General features: G+C 67.8%; 6 protein-coding genes across 9 annotated transcripts; 3 read left to right on the forward strand and 3 right to left on the reverse strand.

Moving 5' to 3' along the window:
* Nucleotides 1-2,764: 2,764 nt before the first annotated feature.
* On the forward strand, nt 2,765-5,003 carry LOC128150647 (peptidyl-prolyl cis-trans isomerase FKBP8-like). Its single transcript, XM_052807006.1, has 9 exons — nt 2,765-2,791; nt 2,922-3,351; nt 3,433-3,599; nt 3,682-3,770; nt 3,859-4,076; nt 4,152-4,324; nt 4,411-4,488; nt 4,588-4,691; nt 4,806-5,003. The coding sequence occupies exons 1-9, from the start codon at nt 2,765-2,767 to the stop codon at nt 4,840-4,842; spliced, it is 1,323 nt and encodes a 440-aa protein (XP_052662966.1). The 3' UTR covers nt 4,843-5,003.
* Nucleotides 5,004-5,270: 267 nt separating this feature from the next.
* SERF2 (small EDRK-rich factor 2) lies at nt 5,271-6,021 on the forward strand. The gene is made up of 3 exons (XM_052807821.1): nt 5,271-5,359; nt 5,570-5,678; nt 5,797-6,021. The coding sequence occupies exons 1-3, from the start codon at nt 5,353-5,355 to the stop codon at nt 5,858-5,860; spliced, it is 180 nt and encodes a 59-aa protein (XP_052663781.1). The 5' UTR covers nt 5,271-5,352; the 3' UTR covers nt 5,861-6,021.
* Nucleotides 6,022-6,844: 823 nt separating this feature from the next.
* LOC128150648 (ras and EF-hand domain-containing protein-like) lies at nt 6,845-8,247 on the reverse strand. The gene is made up of 5 exons (XM_052807008.1): nt 8,137-8,247; nt 7,753-7,820; nt 7,471-7,585; nt 6,993-7,103; nt 6,845-6,925 (listed from the first exon to the last, which is right to left on the reverse strand). Exons 1-5 carry the CDS (start codon nt 8,245-8,247, stop codon nt 6,845-6,847), a joined length of 486 nt encoding a protein of 161 aa, XP_052662968.1.
* Nucleotides 8,248-11,489: 3,242 nt separating this feature from the next.
* Nucleotides 11,490-15,612, reverse strand: SERINC4 (serine incorporator 4). Of its 3 annotated transcripts, none has more exons than XM_052807852.1 (12): nt 15,441-15,611; nt 15,186-15,332; nt 14,596-14,774; nt 14,402-14,481; nt 14,210-14,303; nt 13,935-14,146; nt 13,623-13,718; nt 13,448-13,550; nt 13,028-13,100; nt 12,689-12,740; nt 12,388-12,544; nt 11,490-11,905 (listed from the first exon to the last, which is right to left on the reverse strand). In XM_052807852.1, exons 1-12 carry the CDS (start codon nt 15,489-15,491, stop codon nt 11,689-11,691), a joined length of 1,461 nt encoding a protein of 486 aa, XP_052663812.1. In that variant the 5' UTR covers nt 15,492-15,611; the 3' UTR covers nt 11,490-11,688. The 3 variants fall into 3 exon arrangements, with proteins under 3 accessions (XP_052663812.1, XP_052663810.1, XP_052663809.1); XM_052807850.1 differs by having other exon boundaries at nt 13,424-13,550; nt 15,441-15,610; XM_052807849.1 differs by having other exon boundaries at nt 12,388-12,740; nt 13,424-13,550; nt 15,441-15,612.
* Nucleotides 15,613-18,030: 2,418 nt separating this feature from the next.
* HYPK (huntingtin interacting protein K) lies at nt 18,031-19,201 on the forward strand. Of its 2 annotated transcripts, XM_052808003.1 has the most exons (4): nt 18,049-18,264; nt 18,469-18,524; nt 18,770-18,821; nt 19,011-19,201. In XM_052808003.1, the coding sequence occupies exons 1-4, from the start codon at nt 18,079-18,081 to the stop codon at nt 19,104-19,106; spliced, it is 390 nt and encodes a 129-aa protein (XP_052663963.1). In that variant the 5' UTR covers nt 18,049-18,078; the 3' UTR covers nt 19,107-19,201. The 2 variants fall into 2 exon arrangements, with proteins under 2 accessions (XP_052663964.1, XP_052663963.1); XM_052808004.1 differs by lacking the exons at nt 18,469-18,524; nt 19,011-19,201 and having other exon boundaries at nt 18,031-18,264; nt 18,770-18,829.
* A 427-nt stretch (nt 19,202-19,628) lies between these two features.
* MFAP1 (microfibril associated protein 1) lies at nt 19,629-24,347 on the reverse strand. Its single transcript, XM_052807218.1, has 9 exons — nt 24,154-24,347; nt 23,842-24,061; nt 23,045-23,174; nt 22,550-22,737; nt 21,906-22,014; nt 21,672-21,832; nt 21,255-21,414; nt 20,455-20,544; nt 19,629-20,319 (listed from the first exon to the last, which is right to left on the reverse strand). The coding sequence occupies exons 1-9, from the start codon at nt 24,230-24,232 to the stop codon at nt 20,137-20,139; spliced, it is 1,320 nt and encodes a 439-aa protein (XP_052663178.1). The 5' UTR covers nt 24,233-24,347; the 3' UTR covers nt 19,629-20,136.
* Nucleotides 24,348-24,513: the final 166 nt, after the last annotated feature.

Consider the following 24,513-nt stretch of genomic DNA (forward strand, 5'->3'; position numbering starts at 1 on the left):
ACCTTCTGTAAAACTAAACTGGAGCACTGCATCCTTAATGAGTACTGCCCTGTGTCAGGCAAGGCAGAGCCAGGGGAAGCTTTTCTGATCCTTGCTTTGCTCCCTAGTCTGTGACTTCAGAACTGGTGGCAGATGGGCCCTAAGCACAAGTAAAGTTCTTCAGCTTGTTTGGCCCAGAGCCCTCTCTTGGTAAGTGTTTGTGCTAATGCCTGAACCAGTGGGGGTGAAGTACGCACAGGCTTGGTGAAGCTTTCTGGCAAGAGGGACAAAGGACATGAGCAAGGGCATTGTGCTGGGGTGTGCTGGTGACAGTCCAGGTACCCCTTACTGTGTGCTGCAATTAAAATGAAGCTAATGAGGCTTCAGTTGAGGAGCAGCAGACATCTGAGGAAGGATTCATAGGTTAACTCAGCAAACATGATTGACACAGGCCTTGCTTTCAGCAGGAGACCTGCATGGAAAGCTGGCCCAACCCTGCCAGGGGGCAGCCACCCCCCAAAGGTTTAAGTAACGCATCCACGAGGGTTGGCTCAGGCCTTAGCAGAGGGTTGCTGAGTGCCTGGCTCTGCCTCTCCTCTGCAGCCAAGGCCTCCTGCTCTCCTGAAGGGAGCAGAAAACCAGCTGGCTGCAGGCAGCTGGAGCAGCCCAGCAGCTGGCCTGTGCACTAGCCACACATGGGCTGTGGGGCACTGGGGTAAGCACTGATGGCAGAAGGGCACTCCTGAACCCTGTCCTTAATCTCATGCACCCTCAGGGATTTGTTTCCTCCACCACTTCAGGGATGGGTCCTGATAAGCAAGGAAAAGAATTGCAGCAATGGTTTGCCTAGGAGCTCCTGCTTCCTTCAAACTGTAGAATCAGGCTTTTGATATGAGACAGCTTCTGGTGGAGGTATTCACAACGCTGCTTCTCCTGCTGGTAGCTAGGATAAGTCTAGAGGGGGAAAAAAAAATATATATGGATCAGCTATGGGAGGGAACCTAGTCCCTGCCCTGCATCCAGCCTCACCTTCTTGAAGTGGCTGGACTCATGCACAATTGTAGCTTCAAGTGCCTGAAACCCAGAAGCAGTTGGGTGAGCAGAACTGGAACATGGCTGTGTCGTGCCATCATGCCCCAGGTCTCCCTCTTGCCTTGCGTTCCTCCGTTCCTTGTTTCAACATCTTCATTTTGGCTCCCAGTTGAATAAATTTCCAGCTCACGTTACCAATGCAAGTGTGCAGGTTGCGGTACTCTGTGTAGTCTGCACTAAAAGCTGCCTCATAAGCTCTGCACTGCTCCACTGAGGAGATGGTACAGTATTTCCTGCTGCAACTAGGAGAAGCTTGTTCTCCCTGGGCCTGCAAGACCTCTGCAGCAGAGCCGAGCCCTTGGTCTTGGCAGGGCAGGGGGCTGGCGGTGCTGTTGTCTTGCCGAGGCCCTTTGGTGTGAGGGACAGCAAGTAGACAGGGCCGTGACCCCAGGGCCCCCACTCTACCTGCGCTGCAGCAGGGCAGCCTGCTGCTGCTCTTGCACCGTGTTCCCTGGTCAGTTCTCCGGCACAAGGGTCCCCTTCAGGGGGTAGCAGCAGCAGGCAGCCGGCTCCAGCTCAGCAACCTGGGGGGAGTGCAGCCAGGTGGACATGTTGCAGTGCTCTCACACTCGAGCAGGCACCGCAGCCGGCACCCTCACCTCCTCCAGTACTGCCAGCAGCTGTGCCCCACTGTGCCTGCCCGCCGGCATCCCCTCCAGCCACTGCAGGAGCTCGTGCTTGTGACAGGGCCACAGGGCCCGGGGCTGAACCAGGCTTTGAAGAGACGCCCTGGGGCTGGCTGTTGCAGGTCTGTGGTTTCTGCTCTCGGGGACATGGCAGACAGAGCCCTTCCCTGGCAGGCCCGTCACCCTGTCTCCGGGGCTGCTGCTGCCCTGGCACTCTGGATGCCCTTACAGGGACCAGGAGCTCAGGATGCCGTGAGCTCGGGGAGGGTTTCAGGGACTTCTAGACCCCGAAAGCACCAGGCTGCTTGGCCGGGGCCATCGGGGACCGCGAGGAGAAGAGTGGGAGCGAACCCCTGGGCAGCGCTCCCACCTGCCTGTGCTCGCGGCTCCACCAGCAGGAGCAGGGCTGGGGCTGCCCCCGAGGTGGTGCCGCTGGCGCAGCCCTGAGCACTGAGGGACCGGAGGGCCGGCGACCGGGATCGCGGGGACCTGGCAGGCTCACCGGGGCACGGCCAGCCGCACGCACTCGAAGCTGGCCCCTCGTTCGTCCCGGCTGCAGCGGGAGAGGGAGAAGGCGAAGAGCCGCGGGGGGGGCCCGCCACCCTTTGCTCCCTCCGATCTCCCCGGTACCCCGATCCACTCACTCCCGGCCTCCCTGGTTTCCCCGGCCCCCCGGTTCCCCCACGCCGTGGCCACCCTGGGTTTCCCGGTCCCTCCACTCAGCCCCGGCTGCCCTGGGCTCCCCGGTCCCCTGGTCCCTCCCGGTTCCCCCACCCCCCGGCCGCTCTGAGTTCCCCGGTCTCCCCGGTCCCCCACTCACCCCCCGGCTGCCCTGGAAGGCGATCGCGGGCCCGGGCGCCCCCTGCAACAACAGCGGGCACCGATGAGTCCCGCCTGCGCCCGGCTCCCCCCCGCCCGCCCCGGCCCGGTCTGGTCCCACCTGCCGCCGACCGCAGCCGCGCAGCGCCCGCGCCGCCGCCGCCGAGACCCGCACGTGCAGGAGGCTCAGCCGGGGGCCCGGCCCGCAGCCCCGGTACCGGAGCCGCCAGCGCAGCTCCGGCCGCGGCATGGCCCGGACTGCGGGACCGCGGCGGGTGGGGCGGGCCCGGGGGGCAGCGGCGGGGCGGGGCGGTGGCGGCGGGAGCCCCGTGGCGGGGCTCGGCCTGACCCGGCTATTTTTGCCGCCGGCCCGGGCTAATCCCGTGAGCGGCTTCCTGGCGTTAGGTAACGGCGCGACGCGATGCGCTCGGCGACGGTCCCGGCCCGGGCGGCCCGGGGCAGTCGCGGCGCGGCGGGGCCGGCGGCGACGCGTCCGGTGCGGGCTGGTGGCCGCGGGCGCCCGCCGCCGTCGAGCCCCGACGGCGGCCCGGACCAAGGCCGGCTGGTAGCGGCGGGCGGCGAGGCGGGCCGGGACCGGGCATGCCGGGACCCTCGCCCGGCGGCTCCCCGGAGCGGGAGGCGGGGGCCGGCGGGCGGCCGCGGGGCCCCGGTGGGGGCAGGCGGGTGCGGTTCCGCCTGCCCCACACCGCCATCGCCGTGCCGTCGGTGCGCGAGGAGGAGCGGCTGTTCTACCGGCGGCTGGAGGCGCTGGCGGCCCCGGGCCCCGGCGGCTTCGGGCCGCTCTTCGCGGCCGACGGCTGGAGCGACCTGACAGGTGAGGGCCCGCGGGCAGCCCCGGGGAGAGCCGGGCCCCGGGCGTCCCGGGACGGTTCTCAGGGCCGCCCCCGCCCCGCAGAGGACCGGCTGCTGCGGAAGCGCGTGGTGCGGGACGGGCAGGGCGGGCCGCGACCGCGGCCGGGCCAGGAGGTGTCGGTGAAGGTGCTGGGCGCCCTGGAGGACGGCGGGCTGGTGGAGCGGGACCCGCGGCTCACCTTCGTGCCGGGACACGGCGACGTCGTGCAGGTCAGTCCCGGCCGGGGCGCGGTGCGGGCTGAGCGCTGCCCGGTGCCGCGCCCGGCCAGCCCCTCCGTGCCCGCGTCCGCAGGCCCTGGAGCTGGGCGTCCCCACCATGCAGCCCGGGGAGGTCTCCTTCTTCCTCGCCGCCTTCCCCTACGGCTACGGCCGCCCGGGCAGGTAGGGCGGACAGGGGCCTGGGGGGGGGCAGGCACCGGTAGGGCCGGGGGCCGGGCAGGGGCTGGGGCAGCCAGCGCTGTGCCCGCAGGGAGCCCGACGTGCCGCCCGAGGCACCGCTGCTGTTCGAGGTGACGCTGCTGGAGGTGCGAGACGGCCCCGACCCGCAGCCGCTGCCGCCCGCCGCCCGCCTGCGCCTGGGCTCGCAGCGGAGGGAGCGGGGCAACTTCCACTTCGCGCGGGGCGACTTCGCGGCGGCGCTGCGCTCCTACCGCCTGGCCCTGCGCGCCCTCGACGGCCCCGCTGCCGGTGAGACCGGGCGGGGGAGAAGGGGAGGGAGGTCGGGGGCTGAGTCGGGGCGCTGAGGCCGCGCTCCCCCCGCAGCCCCGCCCGGGCCGCAGGAGGAAGAGGAGCTGCGGGAGCAACGCGTCAAGTGCCTCAACAACTGCGCGGCCGCCGAGCTGAAGCTGGAGCGGGCGGCTGAAGCGCTGGCGGCCTGCGAGGCGGCACTGCGCATCAGCCCGGACAACGGCCGGGCGTTGCTTCGGCGGGGGCAGGTGGGTCCGAGGCCCGCGCCGCGCCCCCCCCCCCCGCTCCTCTCCCCAGCCCGCCCGCCCGCTCCCGCCTGCTCCTCTCCCCGCAGCTGCTGGCGCAGCAGGGCCGGGACGCGGAGGCCGCGCTCGACCTGAGGAGAGCCCTGGAGCTGGACCCGGCCAGCAAGGTGCGGGGGTCCCGCAGGAGCCCGGCTCGGGGTGGGGGGGCGACACCGGCACCGTCGGGGGTCCCGCCGGAGCCGCCGCAGCCGCCTCGCCGCCCGCAGGTGATTCACGCCGAGCTCTCGCGGCTGGTGAAGCGCCGGAGCCCCCCGGCCCGCGCCGACCCCCAGGAGCCCCGCCAGGGCCCGACGCCGCCGCCGAGCCCCGGGTGCGTAGGCGCGCCGGCGGAGCGGGCTGCCCGGGGAGGGGCCGTCGGGGGCCGGTCGCGGTCCCGCCTGTCCCCACCGGCGCGGATGGCGCTCACGGCGGTCCCTCCCCGCAGAGCCCCAGCACCGCCCGCGCCGAAAGGAGAAGCCTGAGCGGCGCCGCGGAGCCCGCCCGGAGGAGCCGCCGCCCCCCCCAGGGATGGAGAAGAGGCTGCGGGGCCGCCGGTAGCCCGGCCCGGCCCGAGGGTCGCAGCGGCTCCGGGCGTCGGACCGAGGAGCGGGAAAGGCGCCCCCAGCGCCCCACCCCCCGCCCCTCCCCGCCCTCCTGCGCTGTCTCCCGCCCCGCCCCCCGCACGGCTCACGCCCCAGGCGTCATGGCCGGTCGCGGCCCCGTCATGTCCCGCCCCCCAACGCGTGGGCGCGGCTCTGGCGCCTGCGCCCCAGCTTCCGGCTTTTTCGCCCCCGCCGGCAGAATGGCAGCCGTAGCCCGCGGCCAATCAGGCGGGGCCTAACCGGAGAGGCGCGCCAATAGGAGGGCGGCAGGGGCGGGCTCGGCGCGGCGATTGGCCGTGCCGCGCCCTTAAAGAGTGGGGCGGGGCGGGGCGCACGGGGGGGTCAGTGCGGGACGTGGCGGCGGAGCGGAGGGCGGGAGGGAGCGGCGCCATGACCCGTGAGTGCGGGCTGCGGCCGGGCCGGGGGGAGCGGCGCCGTCGTGACCCGCCCTGTGGGGCCGGCCTCGTGGGGGGGGTGGGGGGGCGGCGGCGGCGGCGCCGTGACCCGAGAGCGCGGGGCCGGGGCGCGGGCTGGGCCGCGGGGCCGGGGCTGGGCCGCAGGGCCGGGCCCCGGGCCGGGCCGTTCTGAGGCGGCCACGCCGTCGCAGGCGGGAACCAGCGCGAACTGGCGCGGCAGAAGAACCTAAAGAAGCAGAGCGACTCGGGCAAGGGCAAGCGGCGGGACGACGGGCTCTCGGCCGCCGCCCGCAAGCAGAGGTGAGCGCCGGGCCGGCCCCGCCGACCCGCACCCCCCACCCCCCCAGCCCCGATCCCCGGTCCCCTCCTGCTGGCGGTGCCGGTACCGCTGCCAGCCCGGCGACGCGTTCTCCCGCAGGGACTCGGAGATCATGCAGCAGAAGCAGAAGAAGGCGGACGAGAAGAAGGAGGGCGCCAAGTAGCCCGCGGCCGGGCCGGGCCGCCGCTGCCCCGGGGCCGGGCCGCCCGCCGGCAGGATGCCCAGCGCAGCCCCGGGGCCGGGCCGCCCCGTCGGGGACCCCGGCAGCCCCCTGCGCCTGCCTCGGGTCCGTCTCCTATTAAAGTAGCTTGTGGAGCCCTGCAAGGCCCGTCTCCTCCCTCCGTGCGCCCGGGCGGGGGGGGCTGGGGCTGCCTGGGGAGCGGGAGGGGGCACCGGCGCCGTTCCCCCCCGGCCGGGAGGGAGTGTTCGTGGCCGCGTTTCGTGCTGGTGAAGAGGAGGGATGGACCAAGCACGGCTGTTGCGGTGTGGAGCAGCTGCATCTTCGCAGTGAGGAACAAAGATGGGGCCTGGTCTGGGAGGTGTCAGGGGGTGTCACCTGGGGGGTCAGGGCGGCCAGTGGGACCCCGGGCAGGGGCGTGTGGGGAGAGGGGCAGAGGGGCAGTAAACGCCCTGGGGAGGGTGGGATCGCTGGAAGCCTGGAGGGATGAGAGCAGGAAAGGATCACTGCTGAGAGGGATGGATTGCAGTGAGGGTGGGAAGGAGGGCTGGGGCTGGCGGCAGGGAGGCAATGCGGGTCTGGGGTGACGGTGGCTGGGCCTGCGCGTGGACTGGACAGCTCCTGCAGCTGGTGGGACAAGCAGGTGCAGGAGCTGAAGCAGGGTAAGCTGCCTGCTCTGCAGCACCTCTGCGGGCACAGTCAGACTGGGGAATTGTCTATGGAGACGACATGAAGCTGGCAGCAGGCTTATTTCTTGTGCTAGGTCCAGCAGCATTGTGGAGCTGCCCTTGGGACGCTGAGGTCCAGTCCAGCGCTGTGGCCTTTGCTCTGGCCCACTGTCCTCTTCACTTCCCTGCAGGGCCAGGAGCAGTGGCATCAGCTGTTCCCACCACCCTGGCAGGATAGGGCCTGGCGGCTGCTGCAGGCCCTGTGTGGCCCCAAGCTGGGTGCCACAGCAGGCAGGGCTCCTCACTGGGCAAGGTGCAGCACCACCTCCACCACATTGGTGCTGTCCTTGGCGCTGGTCTCACAGAACAGGGAGCCGTGGGCCTGGGGGGAGCAGGGGGTGTCAGTGGGGTCCCTGCTGCCCTGGGGGCCCCGAGGTGTGCCTGCTCACCATGGCCAGTTGCTGCCTGTGGGCTGTGCGGACCCCCGCTGCCTCTGGCAGGCTGCGCCGCAGGTCTGTCTTGTTCCCCACCAGCATGAGTGGCAGCGGCCTCTCTGTGGCCTGTGGGAGGGAAGGGTGGCTCAGGGCTCCCTGGGGCTGGCAGCCTCCAGCTGCTGCTGTAGTCCATCTCCTCAAGGAGCCGCAGAGCTCTGTCACATGCACCGGCTGCACCTTGTCACACCTGTACTATGCCGAGGAGCAGAGTGCAGTTCCAGACCCAACACAAACACCAGTGAAGGGGAAAAGCTGGGGGGAAGCAATCCTGCTGCTCCCAGAGGCTGGCCCCCCACCTTGCTTTGCAACCAGCCCAGCGTGCTCCTGTCTTGTTCCTGCTCCCCTAGGACTGGCTGGGGCATGGCACAGTCTGGCCCCAAAGCTCCTGCCCCTTTCTGTGGGGGTTGGGTGCCTGTTGGACCCTTCCTGCTACCTTGATGTCCTCAATCCACTGGCAGAAGCTGAGGAAGCTGCTTGGGGAGCTGATGTTGTAGAGGAGCAGCACACCGTGGGCTTTGTGGAAGTAGCACTGGGTGATGCTCTGGTATCTGGGGCCAGGGGTGTGTCACTGCTGTGGGCCCGGGCCAGGCCCACTGCCCCAGGGCTGCTCTGCTGCTGGTGCAGTGACTGCCAGCCTGCAGGGCTGCTGCCAGAGCAGGACCTGGCCCTGACTGGCCTGGCATGGCAGCAGGCACCCCAGCCCCTGTGCTCTCACCTCTCCTGCCCAGCTGTGTCCCAGATCTGTAACGTGGTTTGCTCCCTGTCCACCAGCAGCTGCTTTATCTGCAAGTCCACCCCTGCTGGGAGGGACAGTCAGTCAGGTGCTGCTCCTGTGCCTCTGCCCCAGCTGGGTGCCGAGGGTGCTGGAGATGTCTCCTCTGAACTCGTTTGTGCAGAGGTGCATCAGAAAGCTGGACTTTCCCATGCCCCTGTCCCCTGCCAGAACCAGCTGGTACATGGGGCAGGGGGATGTGGGTTCTTCTCCCCTCTCGCACTCCTGGTGAGGCAAGCAGCAGTGGGGTGCTGGCACAGGGTGTGGGTGTGCCCCGGTTTCCCCTGTAGCCTGGCCCTTTGCACCGGATGGGGAGTTGCTGGTTACCTCCGGTGCAAAGGCAGGAAGCTTCTTCTTGATGAAGTGCCTGGGAGAGCTGCTGGGTCCATCTGCTTCACCTGTCAGGGGGCCAGAGGCCTGCTGTGTGACAGATGCCATGGTGAGGGGCCCAAACCTGGGAGCTGTGGGCAAGCAGCCCTGTGTCCCTTTCCCTAGCCTGCGGTGCTGGGCTGGGGGCAGATCCCCCACCTCGGTGCCCTCGTGGGAGCTGGAGGGAGGACTGTCCTCCAAACTGTGGCTGCCTGCACTGCTGAGCAAGGAGGCTGTGTCTGGGCTGGAGGCCAAGCTCTGCTGCTGTCTGAGGCCGGCACTGCTGCAGCCCAGGTCTCCATCTGCCCCAGAGGCTGCATCGGGGAGTGGGTGGTGCGGGGATTTCTCCCCCCTGCTCCTGTGCCGGAGGGCAGTGCTCAATGAGGGGGGGGCTGCAGCCTGCGCTGCCCCTCCACCCTCCATCACTCACCTGCTGTGGGTGTCCTCTAGGCGGGCAGCAGGGGGGCATGGCTGTGGGGTAGGAGGTTCGGCATGGAGGCACCCTGTGGGGGGGTACCTGGGGGGGGACTATGTGGCCTCCAGCTCCAGGGGCTCATGCAGGTCCCAGAGTGCTGGCAGCAGCCTGTGTGCTGTGTCCCCATGAGCCAGGGGTGCCAGCAGGGCAAGTGAGGGCAGCCGAGCCAGCCAGCTGCTGTGTCCCGCAGTGCCAGCCAGCACCCAGCATCCCTGCCCTCGCGGGTGCCAGTCCTGGCCCTCCCCTCCTGCATGGGTGCCAGCCCCATGCTCTGCAGCAGCTGCAGGGCTCGCCGCTTGTGGGTCTGGTTGCGAGCCAAGCAGCAGGGCTGAGCGCGGGCTGTTGCTCTTGCAGAGGCTCCTGTTTGTCATCCTGGTGGGAGGGAGCCGGGGGGCAGCAGGGGCTGACCCAGGGGAGGGCTGTACCCACAGCAATGGCACCTGCAGGCAGCAGCACATCCCCGGCTGCCCCAGTGACTGCTCCCCCTCAGCTGCCTGGCCGGGCTGGGACATACTGCAGCATCCTGACATAGCTTGCGAACGCCAGGTTCTCCTCCGCCATCTCCCACAGGGCCAGATGCTCCCTGCAGGGACACAGCAGCCTCATGGCAGGGCCCCCGTGGGGACCTGCCCCCTCAGCAGGCACAGGGGCTGCGTGGGGCCTTCCAGCCCCAACCCAGCAGGCACCCCATGCCTGGGGTGGCAGAGGTACCCTTGGAGGTGCTGAGACAGCCAGGGAGTCCCAAGGACACCGAGAGCTTGCCAACAACGGGCCTGGAGGGATGTGCTAGCAGCTCTGGGCAGGCTTCCCAGCTGCCTGTGCTCATGACGGGGCTGAGCAAGGCAGCATTTCCCCAACGGGCACCTGGCCTTCCCCACAGCAGCAGGGCAGGCAGGAGCGCACAGGGTCTGGCAGAGGCTCCCTGCTGTGGCCGGGCTCGGCGGGGCACCTGCCGGCAGTGCTGCCTGCTCGGCTGCTGGAGCAGCACGCGGGGCTGGCGCTGGGCCATGTGCAGGCAGGGTCTCCCGCAAAGCTGGGTACAGCCCCGCCATCCCCCTCCCACAAAATGCCACTTCTTGTGCTGCTGGGCCTGCTCAGGGAAGTCCCCCCACAGCTGCTCCAGCTCTGCCTGCAGCTGGGAGACGCTGCGCTCAGCCTCGCGCAAGGTGCGACGCAGCCGATCGTTCTCCTGGGCAGGGCGAGACGAGTCCCTGCTGGGGCGCAGCCTGGTGCACCGGGGAGCTCTTGGGTGCCCGGGGCTGCAGGGGACCACTGCCTGGGTCCCTGCCCAGCCCTACCTGGGTGATATCCCTGAGCTGGTGCCACAGCCGCCCGGCTCCCGTCCCTGAGCCCCGCGTGGGTCCCTGCATCTCCTGGGGAGGGAGAGGTGTGAGCAGCAGTGCCCAGCCTGGGGTGCTGGGCGCTGGGCACTATAGACCCCCATTGCTCCCAATGCAGCCCCCACTGCTCCAGTTGGAGACCCCACGGTGGCTGCACTGCCGCATCAGGACAGGGCCAGACCCCAGCGTCGCCCTGCAGTGCCATCCTCACCTCCTGCGGGACCGTATCCTGCTGGCTGCGGCAGGCTGGTGGGCACGGGGCCTGGCGGGAGCCCTGGCCGCAGGTGTCAGTCCCCATCTGGCACCGGCCACCACTGCTGCAGTGTGGGGCCTGTTGGGTGCAGCTGGTGCCGTGGCCCTGCAGCGCTGCTGGGCCCCATGGAACCGCCCTGACGTGTCTGCTCTGCGGGTGGGGGCCCGGGGCTGGCCCATGATCCTGCAGCAGTGCTGGTACCGTGCCCTCCTGGGCAGCTGGGCTGGCCCCCCCCCCCCCCCCCGCGCCGATGCCCTGGCTCGCTCTGGTACCTGCACTAGTACCCCCACCCAGTGCCTCAGGCTCCCCCCAGTCTCCCCTCCCGCTGAAGCACTGGGCGCTGGCAGGTGCCGGGGGCTCCGTCCGTCTGTCTGCCTGTCCATCCATCCTCCCCAGGGCTTTGCACAGCCACAGAGAGCAGATGGGGTGGAGAGTGGTCTGGGGGTGCTGTGACCGCGGTCCCCAGGGAGAAGGGCAGCTGCTGTGGTGGGGGACAGGAGCAGCTGCAGCCAGGGCTGGGCATGGTGCCCATGGGACCCCATGGCCTGGCATTGTCCCCAGTGTCCTGGGGCAGGTCCTTGGCCAAGCGGCTTGGGGCAGTCCCTGCTGCCTGGGAAGGTGCTCATCTGGGGGGTCCTGTCCCTGCACTGGCCCCACTGCCAGGCCAGGCTGGTGCCACGACACCTCGCAGGCACCTTTCGGGCCGGTGCACCCAGCACTGCATCATGCTGGAGCCACCCGTGTCCTGCGGGGGTGAGCTGGCTCCTCCAGGGGCTCAGCTGGGAGCATGCAGGGAGTACCAGCCATGGGCTGAATGCTCTCCTGGAGCCCAGGATCCCAGGCCAGTGCTCCCTCCTCTGCCACCCTCAGCTTGTCCCCCCTCTCCAGCAGAGCTGTCCCAAAGGCACCCTTGGCCATGGCTGCTGCATGGAAGGGGCCGGTGCTGGGGGCACCTCCGTGCCCAGCCCCATGGCTGCAGCCTGCATGGGGGCAGATGGCACAGGCTCAGCTCAGAGTTTTATATAAAAATGTATTGAAGAAGCTATTTACAATAAGCACACCATCGGTGGATGAGCTGAGACACAGAGATGGCCAGGGCAGAGCCCTGCTCACCTGGCAGACCCTGGGCCAGGGCAGCCAGACTGGTAGCCGGTGTGTGGCAGGAGCTGCCTCCCTGCCCAGAGGGAGCCCAGCAGCAGCCAGGGCTGAGAACCCGCCACCCGGCTCACTCCGGCCAGCCCCAGCTCAGCGCAGGACCGGTGTCCCTGTCAGCGCCCACCTCCTGGGTCCCCCTCAGGCTCTCAGATGCCGCTGTCTCCTGGGATGGGGGTCAGGATGCCCAGTGGAACCCAGCGGGGCCAGGGCACAGGCACAGGGCATGGCAGGCACCAGCCCCTGCTGCTGCCATGTGAGCGGCTGGGCACAGTCTGTCCCAGCAGGGACTACGTGGAGACGCTGATGCGCTGCTGGGCGCGTCGTCGCCGCATGATGCGCAGGGCCGGGCTGCTGCGCTGGTGCTGGGGGGAGCCGTGGAGGCAGAAGGGGCTAAGCAGCAGCCACAGGTAGAGCAGGACGCAGGCCCAGCACGAGGACATCTTCACCCAGAAGGTCGACCAGCTGCCGTGTGTGAAGGTGGTCTCCAGCACTGCATTCTCGTAGCTGGTGGGAGAGGGCAGCTGTTGGGTGCCCGAGGGATGCCAACACGGGGGATCCCAGCACCAGCTGCACCCACCAGGTCACCCCGTGTCCCAGCAGCTGCGTGGCTCTGGGCACGTCCCACCTGCCATGGAGCCCCCTCAGCCCTGCAGACCCCAGCCTGGCTCACTGCACTGCCATTGGCAGGGGCTGTTGGTTGAAGCGGTGCAGGTCTGCGGGTGCAGAGCCATGTGCTTCCCCAGTGGGCACCAGCTCAGTGACACCAGCACAGCCTGGAGCAGAGGGCCAGTGAGGAGTGCAATGCTGCAGCCTGAGCCTCCACAGGGAGTGGGTCGGAGGTGGTGGGGTGATGACGCTGAGGGGGTGATGATGCTGGGAAGGGGGTGACAATGCTGGTGGGGCTGCAGGCCAGGCTCGGTGGCTGCACTAGCGAGAGGGAAGGGGAGCAAGAGCAAGGAGGGCTGGGCAGCAGCGCAGGGCTCCACCTGAACCAGTTGGTGAGGGTCATCATGACGTAGAGCGAGGCGAGGAAGAACACAAAGTGGAAGGCTGAGTAGCTGTAGACCACCCGGTCTCGCTCATCCTGGATGATGCACTGTCCCCTGGTGGTCTCCTCCACTTGCTTGCACGTTGGCTCAGTGCCTGGGAGAGCACAGGGGCACAGCGGCTCCTGCACCCCCTCCTTGCCAGCACCCCCTCCTTGCCAGCACCCCCTCCTTGCCAGCACCCCCTGGGCTGGGACACAGGCACTCGAGGGCAGGCTCTGCCCACCCACCCAGCACCCACCTCTGAGCTCCTCCTCCATCTTCTCTGGGCAGCAGAAGCAACAGGAGGGTTTCTGCAGAGAGAGGAGTGTGGTGGCAACTGCTGCTAGGGCAGGGCAGCCTAGCCCCATGGCCACCACTGCTGGGCTGAGCCCTGCCACGGGATCTGGCCCTGCCTGGCACTGGGGCTGCCTGACTCTCAGGAGCTGGTGCAGGCAGGGGTGCTCTGTGGGAAGTCTCCTGTGCTTGGCTGGACAAACCTGCCCCAGGCCTGGGTCTGGGGCTTGGAGCGGCGGGTCTGGGGTGTCCATGGCAGGAGGACACAGGGCACAGCGGGGGCAGCGACAGCATCCATACTCACTCTAAACTCAAAGCTGTAGACTTTGACCATCCAGAGGGGCCCGAAGACCTCAGCAAGGTAGGAGGCTTCATTACTGTGCCCAGGAGAGAGGCAGAAATCATAACATGGGCACCCACCGCCCTGTGCCAGGCACCCAGCCCCCCCCCCCCCCCGCCATGGATCTGACACGGCTGGAGGACACCTGCTCTGCTGTGCCTGGGGTCACCACGCTGCCCCTGCCCATCTGCAGATGTCCTGCCTGCTCTGGCCCTGCCATCCCTCGGGACATCCCCCGGCTCTGCTGGCTGTGCCACAGACTGGGGACAGGGTCCCCTTGTGGTGCCTGTCAGGCTCGCCATGTCCAGAAGGGCTGGTGCTGCAGGCGCCCTGCCTGCCCCACGCCGTGGGTACACGCACCATGCGAAGAGCACGCAGGCGTACATGATGGCAGCCCCCAGGACAGCGACGGTGGTGTCCTCTGTCTGCAGCTCGTCCTGCCGGATGCCCGGGAAGCAGACGGTGAGGTTCTGCCCCTTGTAGAGCACTGCGGGGAGGTGGAGGTGAGACGGGTGCGTGCCCCAGCGGGGGGCTGCCGGTGGCAGGCGGGAGCACCCACCTCTCTCTGGGGGACGGCTGGACAGTGCAGAGAAGGTGAGGTACATCACGTAGCAGCTGATGATTGAGGACTGCAACAGCCCCGACCGCGGCTGCTCTGCAGGGGTGAGGTCAGAGGTGTCACCAGAGCCCCTGGTGTGCCACAAGCTGGCAGATGGGCTCTCCGTGGGCCCCAAGCAGCCCCCTCCTGCTGCTCCCTTGCCCCGAGGCACAGGAGGGGCCAGCAGGAGCCCTGGGGAGCCCACAGCCACCCTCCCAGCCCCAGGACATGAATGGCCCTGCAGTGCTGCGGCCCGTGCCATGCGGTACTCACTGAGCCGCACGCAGGGCGTGATGGAGATGAAGGACATGATGCCGCAGAGGCTGCCGTTGACGGTGAGCAGTGCCTTGTTGAGGTGGCAGGCGGCCGGGTGGGTGTAGTACTTGTAGAGGAAGGAGAAGGCGGCAGAGGCGAGGGTGTAGAAAGCGGCCGTGGCCAGCAGCACGGCCAGGTACCAGCGCTTGTCCTGCGCAGCACCCGTCAGCCTGCCGGGAGAGAGGGTGAGAGCCAGCAGCAGGCAGGTGCCCGCCCGGCACCCCGGCACTCACCAGTTCTTGTTCCAGGTGTGCGCGAAGGCAGTGATCAGCACCAGCTGGATGAGGATGAAAGCGAAGCCCCCACAGACGCCCGTGTAGTGCCAGGCTGGGGGGAGAGGGCAAACGTGGGGGCTAGCACAGGGGCCACGTAGGTGCCACAGGTGGGGACCCAGGATGCCCGCTTGGGCAGGGTGGGGGACGCACCTCGGATGAAGCTGTCCTCAGGGATGAAGAAGCTGGCGGCCCAGAGCCCCACCAGCACCAGCAGCTTCAGGAGCCAGAACCTGTGGGGCAGCGAGCATCAGGGCGACGGGGCCCCCAGCAGCCCTATCCCTCCACAGCCCCCGGCAGCCCCATCCCTCGGCAGCCCAGCCCAGCCCTGCGCCCCATCCCTGTACCCGTTGTGGAGCTGAGCACGGCAGTCGGTGCTGGAGCGCACGTTGAGGAGCAGGGCGGCCTGTGCCAGGTGGAAGCAGGCGGTGCCGAAGCAGACCCGGTACACAGCCGAGGAGCCCACCAGCTGCTCACAGTCTGTGCCCCCAGGCAGGTGTTCGCACAGCACCACTGAGAAGGGCACCTACAGGCACGGTGAGCGACAGGACAGGGCTGCTGGTGTGCCTGACACTCCTCAGCGCCCACGGCATTCAGCACCCCTGGAGTCCTGACACCCACAGCATTCCCAATACCTTCTCCATCCCCAATACCCCTAGGACCCCCAGCACACTGGGCAAGTTCTGCATCTTCAGTACCCCTGGCACCCCTTCCCTTTGGCACCTCCAGCACCCTTGGTACTCCCAGCAGCCCTGTTGCTCCCAGTATCCCCAGCGTCCCAGTACTCCTGGCTCCCCTGGCAATTCTGGGACCCCCAGTGCTCCTGGGACCCCTAAGTCCCCCTGGGACGCCTGGCACCCCGGCATCCCCAGTGCCCCTGGGACCCCCGGCATCCCAGCATCCCCATCACCCTGGGTGTCCCAGCTCCCGCCATCACCTTCTCCCTGACGGCCTGGGCCACGGTGCGGGACAGCATGAGGCAGCACACGGCAGAGGCCAGGACATGCAGGAGAGTGTAGAGGATGCGGGTGCTTGTGGACACACGGAGCCCATGGCAGGAGCTGCAGCCACAGCCGCAGCACAGCTGGGGGGAGCATGGTCAGTGGGGACCCCAGCGGGCCAGAGCTGCCCTCCAGCCTGGCCTGGCACCTCCACCCCGGTCCAGCCCTGCCCCCAGCCCCCTCAGTCCCACCTGGCAGAGCAGCGAGTGCAGGAGACGGCTGTGTGCCCGTGTGCCCGCCATGGCCTGGCTCGGCTCCGCTTGGCCCCCACTGCCCTGATGGGATTAGGGGGATTGTCGGCTTGGCCCGCCCTGCCATCTGCTCGCTGCTACCTCCTGGCAGCCACCATCGGGGCGCTCTGCGGGGAGCCTGTCCAGGGTCCACCAGTGATCTCTGGCCATGGGGACCCCTGCCTGGGATCCTGGCCCCTCACTGGGCAGGATGAGGCTGCGGCAGCTGGTTTGGGCATGGGCTGGCACGGGGGGCACGTGGTGTCCGTGGGGGTGCCATCACCTGCATGGCAATGGCTGGTCCCCTTGACAAGGTGCGGGTGTTTGGGCTGTGGCTGCGCAGGGCTTGCCCAGCATCAAGGCTCTCCCTTTTCCCATTCTTCCCCGAAGTGAGGAGTCCAGGGTGGGCAGGAGGCTGGGAGGGGACAGAGCTGGGACAGCTGACCCCAGCGGCCAAAGGGACAGTCCATGACACAGCATTGTCCCCGGCAGCGAGACTGGAGGCAGAGGAAGGGGTTTGGCTCCCAGCATGGCTGTTGCTTGGAGACTGGCTGGGCACCCGGCTGCTGGTGGGAGGCAATGAGCGACTGCCTTTACATCATTGGGGGTTGTTTTATTTTTCCCCTTTCATTCATGGCTTAAAGTGTCTTTAGCTCAACTCACAAGTGTTTTTGCTTTTGCTTTTCCTATCCTCTCCCTGTCCTGCTGTGGGGGGAGGTGTGAGCAGCTGTGTGGGTGCTCGGCTGCCGGCCGGGGTCAGCCTATCACAGCCCCTTGGGATCCCAGGGAACATCTCGGGCAGGCTCATCCCCACACACACATCCCTGCATTAGGAGTGGTGGGACACAAGGAGTGGGGAGAGGGGAAAGGGCCCCGGAGGCTGCTGCAGAGGTGGGTGCAGCACGTGGTACAGCAGGCACAGGAGATGGAAGAGCTGGCACAGGAGGCCGCTCTGGGGGCAGGTTTCTATTTGACTCCCTGGCAGGTTTGCCAGGCCGGCGTGGCACAGCCAGACTCAGCCCCAGGCACTGTGGGGACAGGGCAGGCGCTCAGGCTGCCGAGGCTGGAGGTTCCGCAGGGCCGGCGTGAGGCCCCAACTGGCAACCCGGAGAGCTGGAAGCGGAGTTGGCCCCTGACAGCATGGCCAGCCGATGGCAGAGCCCGGCAGGGACAGTGGCGTGGGGTCCCCAGCTGCCTGGCAAGGCCAATGAGTCAGGCACAACCCATGCTCACCCGCCTCACTCCCGGGCACACTCCCAGTGGAGAAGGCCCAGAGCAGGGCGCTGTGCCGCCCTGGTCAGCAGCACCGGGGTCACGGCATTCTTTTGGCTACACGTGTACAACATGTCCCATGGGCTCAGCGCACTGCAAGGGCAAAGCAGTGCAGGGGCTCAGGCCAGAGAGCTGGGGCAGCTGCTCTGCCCAGTGGCGAGAATGCGGTGGCTGCATCCCACAGGGACGCTCAGCAGATCAGGGTGGGGAGCACTGTGCCTGTGGCACTTTACCCCGGGGTCTGCAGGCCCCACATCTCCCCACTGCTCCAGCCTGGGCACCCGGCCTGGCCAAGCGGGCACGGACCTGCCACCACGATTTGGCCCCCCAGCGCCACGGGCCAATGGCGGCGTCAATGGCACCGGGGCCAGCTGGCTGCCGAGGCGGCGCCAGCAGCCATGTGGCCGTGCAGGGAGGAGCACTCCTGGCACCGGCAGCCCTGCGTGGCTGTGCACGGCAGGGACCCCGGGGCCCACCTGAGCACCCACTGCCCCACAGCCGCCTGTGGCAGGGACACATCCCTCGGCCACGCGCCTGGGTCTGCCCGGGCTTTTGCCTTCAGGCGGCAATGCCTCGGCTCCTGCCCCGGGAGCTGAGGCAGCTGCTCGGAGCAGTGTGGGGCTCCCCACGCGGCGGGGGTGCAGCCTGTCCCGAGGGGACCCTCAGGGTGCGGGAGGGAAGCGGCAGTGGCGGACCCGGCTCTCCCCAGCCGGTGCCCCACAGCAGCCAGGTGCCATCCCTGCCGGGCTCCAGGGGCCGCGCTGCCGCTACGGCCTCCGCCGGGGGCCCGCTCCGGCCCGGCCATCTCCCGCTTCCAGGCAGTGCCCGGGGAAGGCGGTTCGGGCCACTCCCGTCCTTCCACCGCAGTGACGGCGGCGGGAGCCAAACCGGGACCCCGAACCCTCCTTCCCGGCCTAGCGCCTGCTCGGCCGGCGGGCAGCGCCCTCCCCGGCCCGGCACCGCCGCGGGCCCGCGTCCTCGGCAGCGGCAGCGCCCGGCAGCCGCCGGCACCGAGCCCCCTGGAGCCGTCCCGGGGCGGCGGGCAGCGCCCGCGGAGCGCCCACCCCAGCCGCCCGGCCCCGGTAGCGCCCGCCGGCGGGTCGGGGCCGCTGCCCGGGAAGCCGCCAGGGTCCGGGCTCCCCGCAGGGGAGGGGGCCGGGGGCCGGGCCGGGCCCGGGGTCTGGCGGGCCGCGGGCAGGGCGAGGGCCGGCACCGCCCCCCGCCGCCGCTCTGGCCTGCCGGCACGCGCCACTCGCTGGTTCCGGCGGATGCACGTGTCCGGAAGCGGGGCGCGGCGGCGGCACGTGACCGGAAGCGGGGCGGCGGGATGGCGGCGGAGGGAGACGTGGAGCTGGAGCTAGAGACGGAGCCCAACGGCTCCGGGGGCGGCGGCGATGGGGCGGGCGGGCGCGCGGCCGAGAAGCCGCGGAAGCATGACAGCGGGGCGGCGGACCTGGAGCGCGTCACGGACTACGCGGAGGAGAAGGAGATCCAGAGCTCCAACCTGGAGACGGTGCGGCGGGCGGGGCGGGACCGGGACCGGGACCGGGACCGGGACCGGGCCGGGGCCGGGGTGGGGAGCCGGGCGCTGCCTGCGGGGGCGCCGGGCCGGGCCCCGAGCACCGCTCCTGCACGGCCGCCCTGGTGCCCGCCCCGCCGGTCGCGGCGCTGACCTGCCCGGTGCCGCGCAGCGCGGTGACTGCGCTCGTCCTGGCAGGCCATGTCGGTGATCGGAGACCGGAGGTCCCGGGAGCAGAAAGCGAAGCAGGAGAGGTAACCAACCGCCCGTGCTGGCTCGGGGCTCCAGGGGTTGGCCAGGTCCGTACCCGTCCCACGCCAGGCCGCCCCTCGGAGCCCGGCCCGGGCACCAGCCCATGGCTTCCCGGCCTGACGCCCCGGCTGCCTCCGAGAGCACAGCACACCCCGCGCTGCTGCGACGGATCGCTCGTGCCTTGGCAGCCGGAGGCGGGGGGGGGGGGGCCGTTGGTCACCGGAGGTTTGTCTGTCTCTCGCCGTAGGGAGAAGGAACTGGCGAAAGTGACCATCAAGAAGGAGGACCTGGAGCTGATCGTGAGTAGGGCGGGATGCCGGGCCAGATGCCAGTGGTGTGTCCCAGGCCTTGGGACACAGCCAGCGTCCAGTCACCGAAACCGCACCCCAGGCCGTGGCTAGCACGCGCCGGCCTGCACTGCTGGGGCTGGGCGGCCCCCGCTGCGCTGTTCCGCAGCCGCTGCAGGGGCTGCGGCTCTTTCCCTGCAGATGACCGAGATGGAGATCTCACGGGCAGCCGCGGAGCGCAGCCTGCGGGAGCATATGGGGAACGTGGTGGAAGCACTCATCACCCTCACCAACTGAGCGCCGGGCGCGCCGGATGAGCGCACACCCTCACCGGATGCAGGGCTGGCTGGAGACGCGGTGTGTTCCCTTACCCAATAAAGGCATTGGTGGGAGCGGGCTGTTGCTGTGGTCTGCGCAGCACCGGGCACCTGCCCGGCAGGTCCTGTGGGGCACGCGGTGCTGATGAGCAGGGCCCAGCCTGCGGGAAGACGTGCGGCATCATGCTGGCAGCACCCCAGCACCCCCGCAACCGGAGCAGGACAAGGCGACCTGCCCGAGCGCCGAGATGCGCCATTCTTCTTGCTTTTAACCTCCTGTGGCCCAGGAGCCATGGCAGGAACCTCACCTCTCCCGTCCGCGGGGAGCGCACTGCGGCCCCAAGCGCAAGGGAGCACCAGTGAGCCAGGCGCAGTGATGGCTGCCCTCACACGCCATGCCTGGGCCAGTGCAGGGCCTCCCAGGCTGTGCCACCCCGTCCTGGCTCACAGGAAAGCGCAGAATGGGACAGTCGCATTCCACAGCCAAAACGTGTAAGAAAACAACGGCTTTAATCAAATCACACCCCCCCCCCCAGGTAGAAAAGCCAAGCCCTGCAGAAACGGGGTCACCGCTGTTCCGCACTGAAAAAGGGCCCAAACTGACAAGGGGGAAGGTACAAGCGATAGGGAGATGCTGTGGCCCAGACGGGTATAAAAGTCTCTTAATTCCTCCCAAAGGGGGTGCACTGGAGCCAGGGGCGTTGACATGCTCCCAAACAGCCCTGTCGGGCACTGCCGAAGCCTCAGGACGGCCGCGGGCCTGGCCAGCACGGACAGGCCACTGTCCTCCATGGTGCCCGGGCAGGGAGCCCGCTGGGTCTCGGCAGCGCCAGGAGCAGGGCACCACGTGTTGACAGGGCAGGCGTGGCACGGGCAGAGGAAGGGCTTGTTACCACACGAGTCCTGGCACAGTGCTGAGTCCCTCCTGTCCCTGCCCAGGCTCCGGCAGCTGGCAGAGAAGTGCCCTCCTGCCCGGCCATCAGCCGCACCATGCCTTCCTGCCCGCTCCCTTAAGTGGTTTTTCGCTTCTTGGCCGAGGGTCTCTCAAAGACATCCCGTACGCCTGCTGCTTTCTGCTTGAAGAACTTCGTGTTCTGCGCGCTCTCCTGGCCCCAGGCAGAGTCAAAGGAGGTGGTATCCTGGTCCACCAAGTGCGTGTACTTTGTCCGCCCTGAACGCCCAAAGTTCTTGACCTGGGGAGCAGAAGAGCTTGTGAGTGGCCGCCCAGGGAGGACGTGGGGAGCCGCTGCTCTCCCCTGCTCCCGCCGAGGAACCACGACCCCTTGGCACAGCACGCGGGCCAGGCACCCTCTGGCCAGGACACCCACCTGCATGACTTTGGGCAGGATGGTCTTGTTGAAGTGGTCCTCGAGGGTCGGGGCACTGAAGTCCCTCTTGTAGACCTCCTCATCCTCATCCTGCAGGAGAGGGACATGCCTGCTCAGCCCGCAAGTTTCCAGCAAGTTCCAGCAGCGGGCCGAAGTGGGGGAGAGCCACCAGCAGCCCATATCACTGCTCTGCTGGGGGCTGCCATAGTGCTTGCAGTCCTATTAACCTACTACCAAAGGTGGGGGATGCAAGCACTGTCCCCCAGGCCTGCCTCTGGCGGCCACCCTCATGGCCCCTTGGGCCACTTCTCCAGAGCCCGGGCCGTAGCCCACGCGGAACTGGCTCAGTTCCAAGTGGGTCTGTCAGCCCAAACAGCAGCATGGGGACAGCTCTGTGGCTCCAGCTCAGCTGGGACACCTCAACCTAACGTGCTCCAGGGAGGCAGCACAGGCTGGCTCCAGGTGGAACTGCACCCGTCCTGCTTGGGCTCCCGAGGGCAGCTGCAGGCCAGCACCTGGCAGGCCACCACGGCGTCACCTTCTGCCACCCTGTTGGTGTCACTGCTCACCCTCTGTTACGAGAGCTGGCCGAGATCAGTCAGATCACCGCCGTCACTTCAGTCCCATGCTGCCTCTGAGGGCCGGCTCTTGTCCCAGGGCCTCCCCAGCCCCAGGGCACCGCGGGGGGAGGCTCCCCCCAGAGAGACAACGTCCCCGTGGTCTCGCACAGCCCTGTCAGTGCGCAGGCCCAGCCCCGGCTGCCAACACAGCCATGCCCAGGCCCTCGCAGCACCACTCACCATGAAGAAGGCGCCGCGGTGGTAGTACTTCTGCAGGAACTTGTATTTGCCCTTCACCGCCTTGTTGGTGATGACCTTGCCGTTGGCCCGAAGCTCGGCGCGGCGCTCCTCCTCTGTCAGATTCCGCATGCGCTCGATCTCTGCCTTCTCCTTCTCCATGCTGGGCAGGAGAGAAACCCCTGAGACCCTGCGTCCCCACAGCACCTGCCCGGGAGAGCTGCTGTTGCCAGCCACCCTCCTGTACATTTACTGACTCTGTAGGGGAGCAAAGGCAGCCCGAGGGCGGGCAGGAGGGGCTCTGGGCACTTGGTCTAAGACCATGCTGCCAAAGGGAAGACTGAGGAAGAGACACCTCAACTGCCCACAGGGCCTGGGGCTGCGGGATCTCAGCCTCGCGTCTACACAGACGATACTTACGCTTCCCGTTCCTCACGGTCCCGTTTGATACGCTTCAGCTCGCGTACTTTCCAGGCCTCATACTCCTCCTCGTCGTTCTCATCATCTGTATCAAGTGCATCCAGTGCCGCCAGTGAACGCTTGTTCTCCTCCAGCTCCTTCTTCGCTTCCTCTTCTACGATCTGCAGCAAGGACCGAGCTAAGCTTGCTGCACCAACTGCCCCCCTGCACAACCCCCAGCCCGCCCCTCAGCACCTTGAGCGTGTACTTGCGCCTCTCCTCTGCCAGCCTCTTTGCTTCCTGCTCCAGCTCCTTCTGCTTCAAGGCTTCTGCTTCTCGCTCCTGAACTGTGATCCGGTCCTTCCTGCAGGCAGGGATCACAACAGCCGTCAGCCCTTCCATGAGCCAGTGCAGCCCCTCAGCTCCTCACAGACTTCCCCTCCTGCACCACAGCTGCTTTCAGCCTTTGCCCTCTCCAAGGACGGGCCACAGCTCAGGGCTCTCCCCTTTCCAGCATCACCCATGCCAGGGCTACCATGCCATTCCCCTACAGCTGCACGCGAGCAATGGGAGACCAAGCCACCGGCTGCGGGGCACGGCCCGCCAACGGCTTCCCTTTGTCACCGTATGGCACTGGCCCAAGGGCTCTCATCAGACCCTGCTACGACTTCAACCCACAGCCTGATCCCGCAGCAACCCGAGGCGGCTGATATGGGGCTGTCGGTGCAGGGATCGCCCCTCGCTCGCCTGCTGTGCCCTGCCAGGCTGCAACTGTCACTCCCGCCGCCTGGGGAGGCAAACTGCCTCCCCACTGCGAGGAAGAGGAGACTACGGCAGCGGCATCTGCTTGGCTCCCAGCTCCCATGTCCTCGCCCAGGGCTGACCCACGCGTCACCCACTTGCGGATGAAGACAGGTTTGAGACGTGGCTCCATTTCATCCTCGCTGTCCGTGTACTCCTCGTACTCAGACTCTGACTCAGACTCTTCTCCGGATCGACCCTCATCTTCCAACTCCATCACTTCCATCTCCTCGGTTTTCCTCTCCTGCGCTCGCTGACGCATCATCCCACGCCGACGCTCGATCTCCTAATGGAGACAAACACAGAGGAGTCAGACAACCAGCCTTGCTACCACTTTGCTCTCACTCTTCTGTCCAAAAAGTGCGGCGTCTGCAGTGTGGGCTATGAGACAATATGCCCATCGCTCCAGACACACAGTGGCCTCTCCCAGCATCCCATTCCACGCAAGAGAACAGTAACCCACAAGCGAAGTCACAGCCAGCTGTGACACTCATCCAGCTCTACCAGACAGCCACAGATCTGTGCAAAAGGCAGCTCCAGCCTGTGCCATTCAGGGGCTTCCCTAGGCCCGTTATTCGGCTCTGCAAGCGCACCTCATCATCAATCTCTTCCTCTTCCTCTTCACTGGTGTCCTCCCGCTCCAAGCGCCAAGCTTCCCCCTCCACCTCTGAATCGCTTTCTCCAACCACTTCGGGCTCCACGATTTTACGGTGTCTCGCCAGCCTGCAACAGACCCCAATTAAATGACGGCACTTTGAACATGAAGAGGCTGCAAGAAGTTGACTAGTCATTAATCGCTCCTAACGAGGCCATGGTAAACGCTGGAACTACCAGGTGGGGGCAGACCCCACAGGTTCTTTCCCAGGATGCTGGAGTGGCCAGGTGCCAGCTGCTCCTCCCTGTCCGTGCTCCAAGTAGGAAGGGAGCTCCCAGCAGGAAGCCTCCCTGTTACTGGAAATGAAACCAGCAGCAGCTCCACGGGAGGAGGCAAATGGCACTCAGTTACTCCCTGCCCACTTCACGTGTCACTGTCCCTTCCAGCTACCCTGAGCTCCAGCGCACTGCTTTAATTTGTATTTCGGAGCCTGTTTTCACCTGCACCCCCCCAACCGCACCTGGACGTGGAGCTATGCCCTGGGAAATGGTGAATCCTGGTTGGAAGGGCCGCTAACGGCAGAGCTGGAGCCTGAGGCATGGTGCAGCACAAACATGAAAGGAGCCAGAGGCTCTCCCGCGCTGCCTGGAAAACGTTCTCCACCTTTGCCTGGTATTCCAGCAACTCCTCACCACGCTGCAGCAGAGGGGGATCTGGACTCCCCAGCACCCTGAAAGGGCAGACCTGCAGGGGAGCACAGCGGGGGCACAACTCCTTGCCGACCCCCGCACTTACCGCTCCTCTACATCTTCGGCGATGCGGTTCTGGAGGCGCCGGAGCCGGGGATCGTTGGCAAGCTCCTCCTCCTGCTCCTCGGGCTCCACCTCCTGCTCCTTCGCCTTCTTGATGAACTGGAACTCCTCGTCCTCCTCCTCCGAGGACTCCATGGGCGCGTAGTCGGGTCGCTTCCCCGACACGTACCGCTTCACCTTCACCTTCTCCATGGAGAGCTCACCTGCGGACGCCCGGGTCGTCACCAGGGGCCCTGCGGGCGCCCTCCCCCGCCGCCACGGCTGGGCCGGCCCCGGCCGCGGCCCCCCCACTCACCCTTCTCGTTGCGGACGGGCACGGCGCCCGCCGTGGACTGGATCGGCGGCTGCTTCATGAGGGCGCTGGGGACCGACATGGTGGCGGCGGCAGCGGGCCGGGGCCGAGGCCGAGGCCAGGACAGAGTCGAGCGGCGGCCGCTAAGAACGGCTCCTCGCAGCCGCTCACCCGGAACTGGAACCGCGCTTCCGCCGGAGGCGGAACTCGCTGTCGGCCCGCGGCCAGTGACCGGAAGTGATGCTCGGCGGAGGGGTCACTTCCGGGGCGCCGCGCGGCTCCGGGGGCAGTGGTCTCCCCGGTGCTCCGGGTGGCGGTGGGGTAGGGTTCCCGCTGACCGGCCGGAGGACCCTGGCTTCAGAC

This window comes from Harpia harpyja, chromosome 14 (genome assembly GCF_026419915.1).
Source record: "Harpia harpyja isolate bHarHar1 chromosome 14, bHarHar1 primary haplotype, whole genome shotgun sequence".
NCBI lineage: Eukaryota > Metazoa > Chordata > Aves > Accipitriformes > Accipitridae > Harpia > Harpia harpyja.